The following is a 15,587-nucleotide window of genomic DNA, read 5'->3' as shown; positions in this document are numbered from 1 at the left end:
AAAAAACTTTGCTATTAATATCCCTTGAAAAGTGTAGGGTGTCGAGGCTAGGATAAAGCAGTCCAGAATTTTATGAATTATGAATGAAGAGTGAAAAATGAATGCAGAATCGAGGAAGAATTACAGGGCCGTGAAGGAGGGGGAATGAATGGTTATGCATGACTAGCTTAAGGTTATGAACAGAATGCAAACTCGTGAATAATAACTGGCTGTGAATTATAATAAAGAAAAATGAATGACGATAAAAACTAAATGAATGTCTATGAATAAAAAATGAATGTGAGTAAAGAACATGAAGACTTTTATTCAAAGAGAAGTATCGTGACTACATAATGAAAACAGTGAATGGGGAATGAAGGACCCTGAATAAGGATGCCAGGCCAAACCCAATTAGCACAACCATGAATAAACAGTGAATAACAGTGAAGTGAAAGGGCATGAACGGTGAGCAAAGACAAAGACGAAGAGTGAATAATTTTTAGGAGCCATGAATAACAGTGAATGATATAAATAATAAGTTCAGAGGCCAGAAACACAGGCTTCCCAGGATCATGAATAAACAGAGGAGAAAGGTGAATAACTAGTTCCTACTGTGAGTGAATAAAGGTGCATCACAGTGAATAGAGTGAATGAAAAGTGCAGGTCCTGAATCGTTAATAAAGGGTCCAGTAAGGCATATAAACAGGACTGAGTGGTGAATAAAGAATGAATAAACGGTGAACAGGACCCAGAGTCATGTATACACAGGAAACAGTCGTGAATACAGTGAATAACCCAAGGATAACAGGATAAAATGTTCATGAATAAATGCTTCTTAAACTGTGTATAAACAGGTAACAGGAGTGAATGAGGAGTGAATAAAATGTTCGAAAATAAACAAGTACCAGTAGTGAATGAAGAGTGAATAACTGGTGCCTGCATGATGAATTATGCCCGTATTATAGTCGGTTATGGAAGATCCCTAACACCTCTTCCTAAGCGACTTATTTTGTTTATTACACATTCTCATCATTTTGTGTGTTACTAAAGTCATTCCAATATCGCCAAAAGGTCTAATTCTGATTCTTCTCTGCTGCTATGTTGTGTGTTTCTCAAGCGGTCTGTATCGACATTAAAAATATATGAGAAGCCAACACGAGGGCATTAATGGGTAGTTCGGTAAATAAATCGCTAAGGGAGAGGTGTCAGGGAACTTCTTTAACCGCGAAGCATACGGGAATTGATGGTTGTACTCACCGATGTTTCTCTGGTGCGTGCCCCGGAGAGGCTGGATAGCAGAGACTCCCCTACACCTGCCTACAACAACAACAACAACACGCACCGTTAGAGCCCATGCACCACCCATACAGAGAGAGAGAGAGAGAGAGAGAGAGAGAGAGAGAGAGAGAGAGAGAGAGAGAGTAAACTGGGGAAGTAAGAAAAAATTAGGAAAGGAGAAAAGTGGGTGGAGTAAAAAGAGAAAGCAGGATGGACAACGATGGAGGTGGAGGGACAGGGTGAGGAATAAAGAAAGGGAGAGAAAGCAAGTGGGGAAGAAAGGGAGAAAAAGAGAGAGAGAAATGAGAACTACTGTGAGAAAGAGTTAAAGTACGTTAAAAAGAAGGAAAAAAAAAAAAAGAAAACAGGGCCGGAGAAGCAGGAGGAAAAAAAGACGCGAAGAAATGAAGGGAAAAGTGTGGTGGGGAAAACAGTGAGAAGAGAACTGACAGTGGAGGAAGACAGACAGAGACAAGGCGAGCGAGAGCCACAGGAGGAAAAAAAAAGCCATTTAAACAGGAAGAGGGAAGGAACAGAAAGGGATGAAGCAAATGAAGGGAAAGCAGGATAGACACAGGGGGTGAGAGTGGAGGGACAAGGTGTGGATGAAAGAAAGAATGAGGGATATTTTATGTTTATTTGATCAAGGAAGTGAGACAATGAAAGGACGGAAAAGACTGAGAGGAGTGGAAGGAATGATGAAAAGTTTTAAAGAAGAGCAAAAGGAGGAAGGAAAAATAATGGCAAAAATAAAGGAATGTATAATGTGAAGGGAAATACTGAAATGACAAGGAAAAGGGAAACAGGGAAGAAATATAGGAGAATAAAAAGAAGTAATAACGATAAAAAAAATAACAGTACGGAAAGAGTAAAAAGTAAGAATAATCAAGAACGGAAATAAAAAAAAATAATAGAAGAAAGGAAGTGGAAAGAAAAAAAAAATGAGAATGAGAGCGAGTGAAAGGGGGAAGAGTAAAATAAAAAACGTGAGAAATGAATGAAAGGACAGAACTAAGGAAGAGGAATGTAAATACAGGTGAATGGTATTATGTAAACCAAACAATATAAACCCTTACGTTACTACATGACACAACTCTCCTACTGTTTAGTGTATTAGAGCACACACGCAGGCAGGGTGAGGCAGGGTAAGGGTGAGGAGTGGTTAGGTGAGGCTGGAGTGTGGCAGAGTGGTGGAGGGGTGTGGTAGGGTGAGGTAGAGTGATGGTGGGGTGAGGCACGGTGAGGTGAGGCTGGGGTGAGGGTGGGTGCGCAGGGTGTGGGTGGGGTGAAGTACGGTGTGGGTAGAATGAAGGCGAAAGGAAAGGAAAGGGGAAGCAGCGAGGAGGACAGGAGAGGAAATGATGGGGAAAGACATGGAGGATCCAAAGGAAGGGTGGAGGGAGGGAATGCAGGCGAGGAGGGAAGGAATGCAGAGAGGGTGGAAGGAAATTCAAATGAAGGAGGGGAGGAATGTAAGAAAGGGAGGGGCGATGAAAGGAAAGAATGCAAAGGAGGACAGTGCGCAGTGAGGATGGGATACGGCAGGCAGGGTAAGACAAACACGAAGGCAGTAAGGCAGGGGAGTCAAACTGGGGCAAGCAGCGGTAAAAGGGGAAAGGGAGATCTGAGGAGGGAGATGGATGGTGCATTAATATGAGGGGAGGGGGCATATTTTGAGGGGGAAGGAACGCGAGGAGGGGTCACTCATATGGGGAGGTGGAATGAGGCTGACAGCAGGCATACAGGGAGGGGAGGAGTCAGCTGAGATGGGGAGGGGGCAAAATATGAAGGGGAGAGGGGAGACTGGCTGGGGAGGTGTCAATTGTGGTTGGGTCAAGGGTTGCACAAATATTAATACGGAGAACGGGTTACCTGGGGTAGGGGAAGGGGAGGGAGGCAGGCAGGTAAATATATGCATTGAATAAGAAAAAACACTCTTGCAAAATAGTAAATACCTTTCCTTACCTGTTCACACACAATATAAAGTTGCATTTATCATTAGTTACTGAAATAAAAAGCAATTAACATATGATATACAGGGTGGCAAGGAAGTCAACGAATTAATGAGAAACAATAATACATCAAACACAAAAATATGTTGTAACTGGTTTAAGAAATACTTATTATGACAATGACAGAGCTAATAATATCAAAACCATCAATACTCCTGTCGTGGAAGATGAAGAAATATACATCACAACAGACTGCAGTGTATGAGCCACCCTGTAAATCTTATACCACATTAATAGCATAATTATGTATTTTGTACTTAGCCCTAATGACTCCTTAATCATACTTATTTTTGTGTATGTTGGTAGACTGGCTACGTCAAAACTGCACATGAACTAATCTACAATAATATCTGCAATGATGTTTATTTACCTGTTATAAATATGAAATTAAATACATACACATTTACTTTGGTAATGTTTTCAAAATAGTTCACAAACCATAGTAATATTCGCTGTCTCAAATTACAGCGTTAAATTCATCAATTCGGTATAATGTTTCGATATACTACTGTGCCAGCCATATCCGCACATACTGTACATCCAATCATTAGTGATTAATTATCATGCAATTATTAGCAAGTTATGAAACAATCTTACATACGCACTTGCATGTGAAGTTTACGCACACAAACATACATGCATACAGTATTATGACAGAACACCATGCAGCTATTATTATTATTATTGTTATTATTATTATTATTATTACTGTCTAACTCTGGAACTGCTGTCATATCCGGCCACTAGCAGTCCTTGGGAAATAAATATGCACTTCTCTTTCATTCCACCTCGCTCCCGGCTGCTTTATTTCCGTCCTGAGCTATTCTCCGTGACACTGCAAGAGTTCCTAATGCATCCTCCTTAGTGACTTATTCTTCATCATAAACCATAATATTCTCTGGTACGTTATATACATCCTTTCTAATATCGAGATAGTTCGGATCCCTAACACACTAATGGATGCTAACTGATAATGTGAAAAAATAAAATCGCTGAGAAACAAATGTCTGGTTAATCGTTTTTTTGGTGTCGCCTACTTGGGTCATGAACACTATCATCAATTATCATCAACTCTTTATCAATTATCATCAACTCTTTTTCAACAATCAACTCTTTATCTCTCAGTCTTTATGCACCAACAGTGGGTTATGTGCAGTGGAAATCCCCCTACTTAGCAACATGACCTATAGTGGGCATTATGCAACCATGAGAGTATATTAAAGCCATTGGAGTCTCTCGTAGTCAATGTTCTGTGCTGCAAAACCTTACTAAACTGTGATGAATGAATTGCTATGGTATACATCTTTAGTGTGTGTGTGTGTGTGTGTGTGTGTGTGTGTGTGTGTGTGTGTGTGTGTGTGTGTGTGTGTGTGTGTGTGTGTGTGTGTGTGTGTGTGTGTGTGTGTGTGTGTGTGTGTGTGTGACTGGCTGGCTTCCTTCCTCGTCATACTACCACATTACTGAGGAACCCAGTACTATTCAAGCATAACAATATAGTGAGGTGTGTGCAGGTTACCATAGTCAATAAAACCCTACAAAAGAGAACAAGAACAATATCCTTTCCCAACAAAGTAATAACGTCTATGCTGTCCATTATAATCAACGCAATGCATGACACAACAGCACCCTACACAATACCACATCACAAAATTCTCAATATTCCCGAGACAAGACACATGAACACACACTGCAGTCTCTCTCTCTCTCTCTCTCACACACACACACACACACACACACACACACAACACACACACAGACACACACACACACACACACGTAAGTCAAAATAAACCTGTCAGCTTGCGTGTGAAAGGAAAATCACCCCAGTAGAATCACAGCCCAGATGGACACTAAGGGCTCTGCTGCTCTATCATTCATACTTCAAACAACCACACTGGAGCAAGGAAAGCGAGAGGTCGAATTAAGCACGTAATGTCGATTTGCTCTAATCCTCCCACTACACGACCGCGCCTAAGTTTCATCATCATCAATACCACCATTATCACATGGGAACTTTTTTTTTTTTTTTTTGCCACCAATAAGCGACGTGATAAGGTTCCAAAAATAATGACACGAAATTTAAAAAGCTGAAGGGCAACAGACAGTGTGCCCAGTGAAATGATACACACATCCACTCACTCACTAAAATCTCGACTTTTTTTTCACCTCACATACCAAAAGATTCTCACAAAATTGCGCTTTATAATGCCTGGGGGAGATTTTTTTCCCCTTCCTCCTTCTCTCTCTCTTAAAGGAACCTGAAGTCGAATGATTATCTTCTGTCGCAAGGTTAGTGTATCCGGGTGATGACGTCTTTCCGGTAATTTATTATCAGAAGGCAAACCCCTTCAGGCCAAGAACGTCTCTCAAGTCGAACCAAATCGCTTGATGGTAGCGAGACGGAAGCATGACACAAATAATGGAAGTAAACATGCAAAACACGCTATGCATTTACCAATAAAATAAACAATTGAAAAACAAACAGGCTGATACAACAGGTTCAAACACAATGGAAGAAAGCAAGCCACACATGGTAAACACTTACAAAAAAAATAAATAAATAAAAGAAAATAAAACAATCAATCGCTGCAATGACTAGTGAAATATACCTACTTAATATGCAAATTACACAAGGCGACCTCCAAATTCCCATAAGACAGGAAACACAGACATGATTGAACGCATGGCTGTCTGAATATATACGGCACTATTAACACACGCCTGACTCAGTTTTTTTTTTTTTTTTCTTTTTTATCCCTTTCCTTCTCTGACGTTTTTTTTTTTTTTTTTTTTTATCCCTTTCCTTCTCTGACGTTTTTTTTTTTTTTTATCCCTTTCCTTCTCTGACGTCTTTTTGTTCTGTTCTTGCTATCGCCAGATGATTTGAGTCCTGACACGACTTAATTCTGCCTGGGAGAGACTTTTCAAACACGAGGGGTTAGATACGGCCTTCATTAATCTTTTCGCTGTCAGGTTGATCCCAAGTAAAATCGTATGCCAGCAGCTGGAATTAACTTTAATAAGTGTCACCTTCAACAAGGAGTTAAAATACTCCTAGTATTTCACCCTCTCTCGGTCGGAATAATTCTAGTAATCTATTTCAGCTATTGCCACACAAGTTTATCCAGCTGTGAGTCATAGCAGACGCAGTGTTAATAATGTTACCATTAACCCTATTATGAATGAGAAAACTTCTTAAATATTTTGCTCTACTGGGGCCATACGATTTAGTTTAACTGAAAGTTATTATACGAGTTGTTGATGATAATAACCACCCCCAGCCTGTCTGGCCAAGCACATCCATCAACCGCGGTCATGAAATCGCCTCTGCAAGGCCGTAATTGCAATGAACCAATGTTCCCTTGCGGCTCTCACACACACAAACACACACACACACACACACAACCCCCCCTCTCTCTCACTCCTGCTACCCACCTTTATAAAAAAAAAAAAAAAAAAAAAAAAAAAAAAATGTGGTTTCGCCCCGCCACGCCACCGCATGACCCTGACTCTGACTCCTACCCACTGACCTACTTCACTTCCTACAGACAATATCATAAGGTTAAGCCCAGACAATACTTAAAAACTCTGACTACGCTGGGTCCAACTTCGATATTTTAACCAGATTAGGGAAATGTGAGGAGGAGGGTTACAAAGTCCTTAACCAATCCTTCTATCCTTCCTCCATCCTCCCTATCACTTCCTCTTACACTTTTATTCATCTCATTTGTCTTTCCTTCCAAGGTTTCTTCTCACATTGTTTCATTGTTTTTCCCTCCTTCACTGTCATGGATTTATGTATGTATTGCAATCAGGCTAAAATCAATCTTCTTTTCTTTTCTTACTTATCTTTTTTTTGGGGGGGGATGGGGTGGGGGTGGGGGGCTGGTGTCGAAGTCAAAGGGTTAAGCGGATTCTTTGTCATGTTAACAGCCCCCCCCCTTTTTTTTTTTTGCCACCACTAGACAATCATACGCCACTGAGGAGAGATTATGTACATAAAATCCTTCCAATATCGCCATACTCTGCATAAATAACGTACTATTGGATATTAATCAGTCATATAAAAAATAAATCGCTAAGGAAGAGGTGTTAGGGAGCCTCCTTACCCATAGAGAATACGACCCAGTCTCCACCTTTCATTAACACATTCAGGCCGATGATCTTTTCTGCCTGATATTTTGTACCTAATACTTTTACCTAATATTTTTTGCAACTACAAGACACGTTATGTAGCTGGGTAAATCTCACGTAATGAACGAGCAGTTAACAGTATATTACAGTACACCTAGAGTACAGTACACATCCATTTATTGCACTCAAATTGTGGGTATAATTAATTCAAATGACGGCACCGTGAATCAAACCTCCCCTGAATTCATCATTAAAGAAGACAGTGGGTACGTTCTAAGTATGGGTTTTAAATATGAACATGTACTTCGTCGATTCGTAAATCAAGGTAAAACTAAATAAATAAATAAAACAGCAATAGCCAATTCTTGTGCTACCAAAATTCAATATTTATTTTATGGGGATGTGACTAGGCTATATAAAAGTAGCAATATTAAAAAGCAAAGGTTCTTCAATATTACACCTGCCCTTCGTAACTTTAAATTTAGCTGGTGGAAGATAAAGGGTTAATGGGTCATGATGGAGAGGTGGATGATGATGATGAAGTGGTGTATAGGGTACAATACAAAAATATAATGGACGATACTTCGCTTCTCCGTGCCTTTGACCGAAACGTACTCTAGTGACGAACCCTCCAGGATGCACAGTGTTCCTTCTTTCACTCTCAGGGACGCACCAACAAATGCACATCTACACACACACACACACACACACACACACTGATCAGAGGGTAGCGCCATTCACCTGCATTCACTAACTAAATTGCTGGGCCGAGTTACGAAAGTGGACGAACTCCATTTCTCTTTGAGCTTCTCCCGCGCGTATACTCTCTCTCTCTCTCTCACACACACACACACACTCAAGACCATCTACACAGCATCCTAGGTAACAATGTTAACCGACACTTACATATACCTACATACCCTCACACCATCCCACGCTACCACCATTACAACCAATACTATAAAAACACTACACCACCCCTACACACTGTCACAACACTCCTTTTCAACACCCTCTACACAGGCATCCCTCATTCCTGAAACCACCAGCACACCCTCATTTCACCGTTGTATATCAGTTATATTAGTTCCGTCGTATTAACTGTGTGTGTGTGTGTGTGTCTATATATAACTATAATGGAGATAATGACGTGATAATTACGCACCAAAACCCTTTACACCGACATCGCACACACCCACACACACCAATCATCCCCACCCTCCACAATCACCAAATTTCCACCCACACCACCATCCCCCCCCCCCACACACACACGCCACACCTCCATCCACATACCATCTCCACCCACACCCAGAGCCACCCCCTCCATCATCAGGCCGCCCCACCCTCGAGACAATGTCCATCAAACCCGGGTAACTTTCACGTGGCCGACAGATTACTCACTCACACTCCACAATCCTGCACCATCATGTACCAGAATCAACAACTTCCCTTGGCACACACGCGGAGAGGAATGCAATCTTATTTTACATCGTTATTATGCTTATCTGGATACTTGCAATACGCATCTCTCTAATTCTAGGGTATAATTTGCAGTATCAACAATCAGAATCAACAACCACCCTTGCTATATCCAGAGAATCTATTTACTTTTTCTTTCTTTTACAGGATGATCTTGATATTCAGCTTTCAGTAAAATTCCTTACATACGCCATCATCCTGGAGTTTCATGTACCAGAATCAATAGCCACATTTGACACACATTATGGATCTCTCTCTCTCTCTCTCCCTCAATCAATCAATCTATCTATCTATCCATCCATCTCTTTTAAACTTTTACAATCCGGTTTTTTTATATACTGTCTGACCTCCCCACTTATGAGCTAAAAATTGGCTTTATCCCGTTCTTCTAGGATCACTGACCTAATTGTGTAGTATTTATTTTCCATTCTCTTTAGCTCATGTCAAGGACCGGTGAGGATTCAGGTACTTAAATTTTACACTACACATTAGGCATATACAGTGAAGCATTACTGTTAACTACAAAATCATGCACACACACACACACACGCACACACATTTTTTCCTTTACAATTACGTTTTGTTCAATACATCATTTGATCTCCCTCCTCTTTAAAATGAACTAAATTTTCCGAGGCTCACAGATAATATTCCCCACACTTTTAGAGAGCTTGCATTATCGATTTTCTTTAAAGTTACACCATGGACGAAAGAAGGAAGTTTTTTACCTTGTAGATTCCTTTTTTTTTTTTTTCTCCGAAATTCTTGGCCTACCACCGAGCAAATTGAGCTTAATACTTTCACTGGTGTTAATCAATTCCCACAGCTCAGCATGGAGATATGGCAATTTTAGGCCAAGTAAGAGTAAAAGGAGTATAGTAGAGGAGGGTTTAAGGAAAGCTAATAACATAACTCCTCCAGTTCGCTGAAGAAAATCGTCTGGATAGTATATATATATATATAAAAAAAAAAAAAAAAAAAAAAAACGATGTCCAACGGGAGATGCGATTAACTCTTCCTGTTCGAAAAAGTCTCTCCTGGGGCTGAATAAAATCATCTGGAGGTAGCAAGAATAAAATTAAGAAAGAAAATCATTCTCGGGGTGATGGGGTTCTTTTTTATACTTGCTTGACCAGACGATTTTGCATTCAGCACACGGACAGCCTCTCACAGTGGAGGTTAGCCTCAGCCTCCATTAAATATTGCATTATCAGCAACTATTTATAGCCACCAAACCAGACCCTACAGAATGCTAGTACATGGTGTTTTTTCCGTCTTCGTTTGTGGTCCTTGGGTGGCTAGTTGAGAGAGAGAGAGGGGGGGGAGGGGGAGAACCATTTAGGAGGAGAAAAGTAAGGAATAAAGTTCAAGGGAGGATGTGAAGCAAGAACAAAAGCTATGAAATGAAGAAGGTATGCAAGGGCAGAGGAAAAATGGAGGGTATGTCACTGAAAAAACGAAGGAAGGAAGGAAGGAAGGAAAAGAATTAAGAAGGATGGATGGATGGATGGATGGACGGAAGTAAGGAGGAAGGAAGGAAGAAAAGAAGGATAGAAGAAGGAACGGAAGAAGGGAGGGAGGAACTGCAAGAAGAGAGGGAAGAATACAGAAGGACATAAAGGCGATGGGAAGGATGGAGGCAAACACAAAAGGAGGAAGGAAAGAAGGAAAAGAGGGAAGGAAGAAAAGGATGGAGGAAGGAATGGAGAGAAGAAAGGAGATAAAAAAGTAACCGTGGAAGGAGTATGAAAAGCAAGGACTGTGAAGAACGGATCAAGGGTGAGTCGGATGAAAAGGCTGAAGGGAAAAAAGTAAAGGAAAGAAGGAAAGAAATCACAGAAGGCAGGGGAGAGGAAGGCAATGGCAGGAGGTTGGACGGAAGGAAGGAAGAAATGTAGGAAGAAAAGAAGGAAATGAAGACAAAAAGGGAGGGGAAAAAAATGAGGGATGGTAAGGAGAAAACGAGAAAGTAGTCTATGCAAGATGAGAGAGAGAGAGAGAGAGAGAGAGAGAGAGAGAGAGAGAGAATCATTACTATCACTGTACGATTTAATGCAAAGATTTTATTCAGCTTCACTATGGGAAAACTAAAGACTATATAAAAAAAAATCTGGACAAATACATCCTACACTGAAAAAAAAAAAATAAATAAATAAAATCGTCTGAAGTTAAAAATGCGAAAAAAAAAAGTTGAGTATTGAAGAGGTTAATGAAGATGCCAAATAGAGAAAGAGAGAGACAAAAGTGGAGATAATGTCAAGGTAGAATGGGAACCTGTATCCGATCCAAAGAAAAACAAGAAAAAAAAAAGTAAATCAATTCAAGTCAGTGATAAGGTTCTTCATGAGAGACGCCTGTTACACACACACACACACACACACACACACACACACACACACACACACACACACACACACACACACACACACACAGAGTTGCGTACAAAAGAGAAACGATTAAATAATAACTACAGAGGCAATGCAGAAAAACATATTTAAAGCGAAAATAAAGTAATGAGAAGGGGAAAAGTCTAAAAGCACCACTAAGTAAGAAAAAAAACGAGAAACAGAAAAAAAAGTTAAGAAAAAGAAGAACTAAGGAATTGAGAAGCAAAGTTAAACAAAATTTCCATGAGAGCGAAAAAGCCAAAAGTACTTAAGGGAGACACAAGGTCCTTTAAGTAACCCTCTCACTTTCCCTTCTCCAGTTCTATGCCCCACCTAACGCCAGACGATTTTGTTAAGCTGAGCGTGAGTCATGGGAGCCTGTGAGTGCTAACAATGGTGCCATCAACTCTTCTAACTGGGACAATTCTAGTATTCTACTCCAGCCAACGTCAGACGATTTTCCTTAGCTATGAGTCATGGGAGCTTCTGTTAAAAAGTAATGGAAAGTCAAATTAGGCAGCAACAAAAAATGAATAGAGAGGGCAAGGTTACAAATCACGGCAAGAAAAAAAAAAAGTCAGAGGGAAAAAACTTTAGTGAGAGGAAGGATGGAAGATGAATAGTAATGAGAGGGAGGCTGGAGGGAAGGAGGTGGTGTGCGCGAGCGCAAACACACACTGGCAGAAAAATACACACACACACACATACAGACCTTGTCCCACATACCCAAGGTTGACCACACTACCACCTACCTACCCTGCCACCACTCCCAGCACTACCATCATCACCACCATCGCAGTGCCAACCCTTTTGACGCATCATCATCTTCATCATCAAGCAATCCTAACCTTATATACGCCATCATCATCATCATCACCGTGCAAACCCTATATACGCCGCCATCATCATCATCATCACAGCAGTGCCAACTATGTACACGGCATCATCATCATCATCATCGCGCAATGCCAATCCTATATACATCATCAATAATATCAGCGTCCCAGCCACATTCAGCTCACAACTGAATTAACCCCAGATCGTCTTTCGTGCCGGTCAGACTCTTGAATAAAGTTTGTCTCCCACCTGTCCAGATTTCATCCAGCAGTACAATTAGGGACCTAGTTTTTTCATCGATGGTTGAGGCTTGTATTCTAAAGGAAGATCAGAGATTAGTAAAAAATTGCTTGCTTGACATAATGACCTTGGCGTTGATAAATGGTATTGTATATGCCTTCATCACTATCACTATTTCCCACATATTTATAAAGAGAGAGAGAGAGAGAGAGAGAGAGAGAGAGAGAGAGACTTCCTGACCATAAGAGGGTTAATGTTGACAGTATTAATTTACCGATGTGCCTCTGACTAACTTTCAATTCTTAAACTGCTTGGTGTTGGCTGGAATAAAACAGAGTTGTTCAGATCATGAAAGGGTTAAGTGAATCGCAATTCATGAAAACCAGTTAGAATACACACACACACACACACATTCTCTCTCTCTCTCTCTCTCTCTCTCTCTCTATCACTCACACACACACACACACACACACACACACACACACACACACACGCGCGCGAGCGCACACATTCTCTCTCTCTCTCTCTCTCTCTCTATCACACACACACACACACACACACACACACACACACACACATTCGGTAACAACGAGAGCAGTGAAAGTCGCATGCGGACTAACTATTACCCAGTCAACTAACATCATTCACTGGACGCTTCCCACATGAGTCACATCAATGAAGTAGCAATAAGCTTAACGAAATCACACACACACACACACACACACACACACACACACACACACACACACACACACACACACAACTAATCTTTAAATTTCGAAGTCTCTCCCTGACTGAATAAAACTGTAAAAAAGAGGCAGAATAAAGTATTAAAAAAAAACGATATTGATAAAGAAAGGGGTAAAATCGAGTACACCAGGGGGAAAGCCAACGCCCATTGTTTTTTATTCACTTGTTTATTTTTTACGTTAATATGTCGAGTGAAGTGGGTGGATGGAAGAGATGAAGAGGGAGACCGAGAACGAAGTTGTGAGATAAAGTGCAAAGGCTGGTAGAGGAAGAAGGGGCTGAGGAGGTACAAAAACGCTTGGAAGTGTTTCTGTCAAGGCCACCCCTCACAGGATGCAGCGCCAGGAAATAACTAAGTAACCTGATATAAATACAAGAATGGATTGAATAATGGCATGCCTGGTGTGAGAAAATCGTAAAGAAGAGGAATTTATGTGCTATGAAAAGGAAGGGGTCCAAGCACAGTACGGACAGAAATACCTGGAGATCGTTTTATCGAGGCCACTCTCACAGGACGCGGCTTCAGGCAAGGCAGACAGATGGGAAAACATACACAGATAGCGACAGGTACTTAGATATAATAACAGAACACAGAGTGAGTGCAATAATGAAATCGGCCAACCACCTCGCTGCAGACAGTCTTATGCACCGTGGAATGCAATCACGCAACATATGTTACGAGCCCACCATTAAAACGTGACTGTGTGTTTACCTACTTCTCGCCGCACTCATTACTGTCGGATGTTATATATAGCCTTCATCTTCCCACACTCTACCAAGGGGTTCTGATAAACTGAACAAAATCATACAATTGCAAGAATTAATTACAGACATCATCATACGAAAGGAAACATTTTACCTTCTCTGTTTCCCACCTCTCTCTAATGCGTCCCGGTACCTTTTCCTAGCCCGCTCCTCAGAATATCCTAGCCTCCAGCGCTTCCCATAACCCAGCACTCTGTTCCAATCCCTCTGATGTGTTCCAGCCCTTCACTAGCCCTCCCTTCAAGAGCACCAGAACACAAACTCCATCCCATTAACCCAATCCTCTTGCCTTCCCAGTACCCCACTGAAGGAAGGCAGAGTTGCGGTTTAATTCTAGCAACCGCCAAGCCATTAAGCTGAGGGATATGCTCTTTCCCCAACTATAAAGAGTTAGAACATATATCAATATAAACCTTTAAAGAGCAGGCAGAAACATGGGCGTTTATACCAGCTACAACCTGAAGATTTTATGCAACTGTGGAAAACCTCTGGATTCTAAACGGTAAATCCAACTCTCACGTACATATCCTAGCCCTCCTAGTCCCCAGCTCTTCCCAATAACCCAGCCCTCTCTTTGTGCGTCCCAGTCCTCCCCTCCCTCAGTGTCCTAGCCCGCAGCCTATCGCCGGTAGCCGTGTGGGAAGTGTGGGACATGATCATCGGCAGCAGAGGCTCATCTTCCCAGTGAAAGTGGCTCATGACAACACAACATTCCTGTCACGCCACGACACACACACCTCCTCCACTCCACCTACCTGACTCACTTTCTCCCTCACTCACTATCTCACTCACTCTCATACAGGGGTGCTCGTATATTTCGGCCTTCTCCTTCTGTACCTTTCTCTGCCTGTAGGTCTATCGCTTTTCCTTCCTCCTTAATTCACTCTTTTGCTGAAGTGGCCGTACGAACAGATTTCTTTCTCATGATGTTGGCTGACTGACTTAGTGACTGACTGACTGAGTGACTTATATACAAGGATATATATATGTAAATTTATGTATATACAGTTATATTTATCGCACCTTCCAGTACAAACCACATTCTATATATATATATATATATATATATATATATATATATATATATATATATATATCTATCTATCTATCTATCTATATATAAACAAAGACTTGACTTCCCTTAGACTGCTGCCAACGTTCATTTCTTACATTTTCTCAGTAATTCACATTTTCTCATATATATCTTACTCACATTATTTCATTCATCTGTCTCGGTTCTCTTTCGCCTGTCTGGGTTTTGCATTTTTCTCTGGCTTCCATTCTCTCTCTCTCGGTTTTCACTTTCATCCTTAGCCACATCGTGCTCTCTCTCTCTCTCTTTCACTTTCCTCAATAATTCTTCCCAGATTGCTAATAATTCTCCCTCTCGCTGTGTGTGTGTGTGTGTGTGTGTGTGTAAGTCTCCTTCCATTGTTTTTAATCATCTTCCTTACTTTGTTGTTCTAATTTTTATTGATTTTTCTTATCTTTTCTTTCCTCCATTATTTTACTATTTTTTATATATTTCTCTCTGCTTCCCGCTCTCCTCCCCCACCCCCAATTTTTTTTACTCTCTTTCCCTCCACTTTTGAACCTTTGTTTTTTTCTATTACGTCTTTCCTTCCGCTTTAATGCTATTCGCAATTTCTTTCCTCTCTCTTTTCTTATGTTTTCCTACCACGTTTAATATTTTTCACGTTTCAGTTTCTCCCTCTTTTACTAA

At 40.9% G+C, this 15,587-nt stretch overlaps 1 protein-coding gene across 1 annotated transcript in view; it reads right to left on the bottom strand.

The window, feature by feature from the left end:
• LOC145411671 (putative fatty acyl-CoA reductase CG5065) overlaps window positions 1-15,587 on the bottom strand; it is a 125,780-nt gene that overhangs the window by 29,702 nt on the left and 80,491 nt on the right. The window contains exon 3 of the mRNA XM_080281677.1: window positions 1,237-1,281. Coding sequence (XP_080137803.1) covers window positions 1,237-1,281 — 45 coding nt within the window. The remainder of the gene's footprint in view (window positions 1-1,236; window positions 1,282-15,587) is intronic.

Source organism: Coenobita brevimanus, chromosome 90 (genome assembly GCF_032717465.1).
Source record: "Coenobita brevimanus isolate Jiangsu-jjx chromosome 90, ASM3271746v2, whole genome shotgun sequence".
In the NCBI taxonomy this organism is placed as follows: domain Eukaryota; kingdom Metazoa; phylum Arthropoda; class Malacostraca; order Decapoda; family Coenobitidae; genus Coenobita; species Coenobita brevimanus.
Note: the sequence above shows the minus strand (reverse complement) of the source record. Positions and strands in the feature narration are given on the sequence as shown.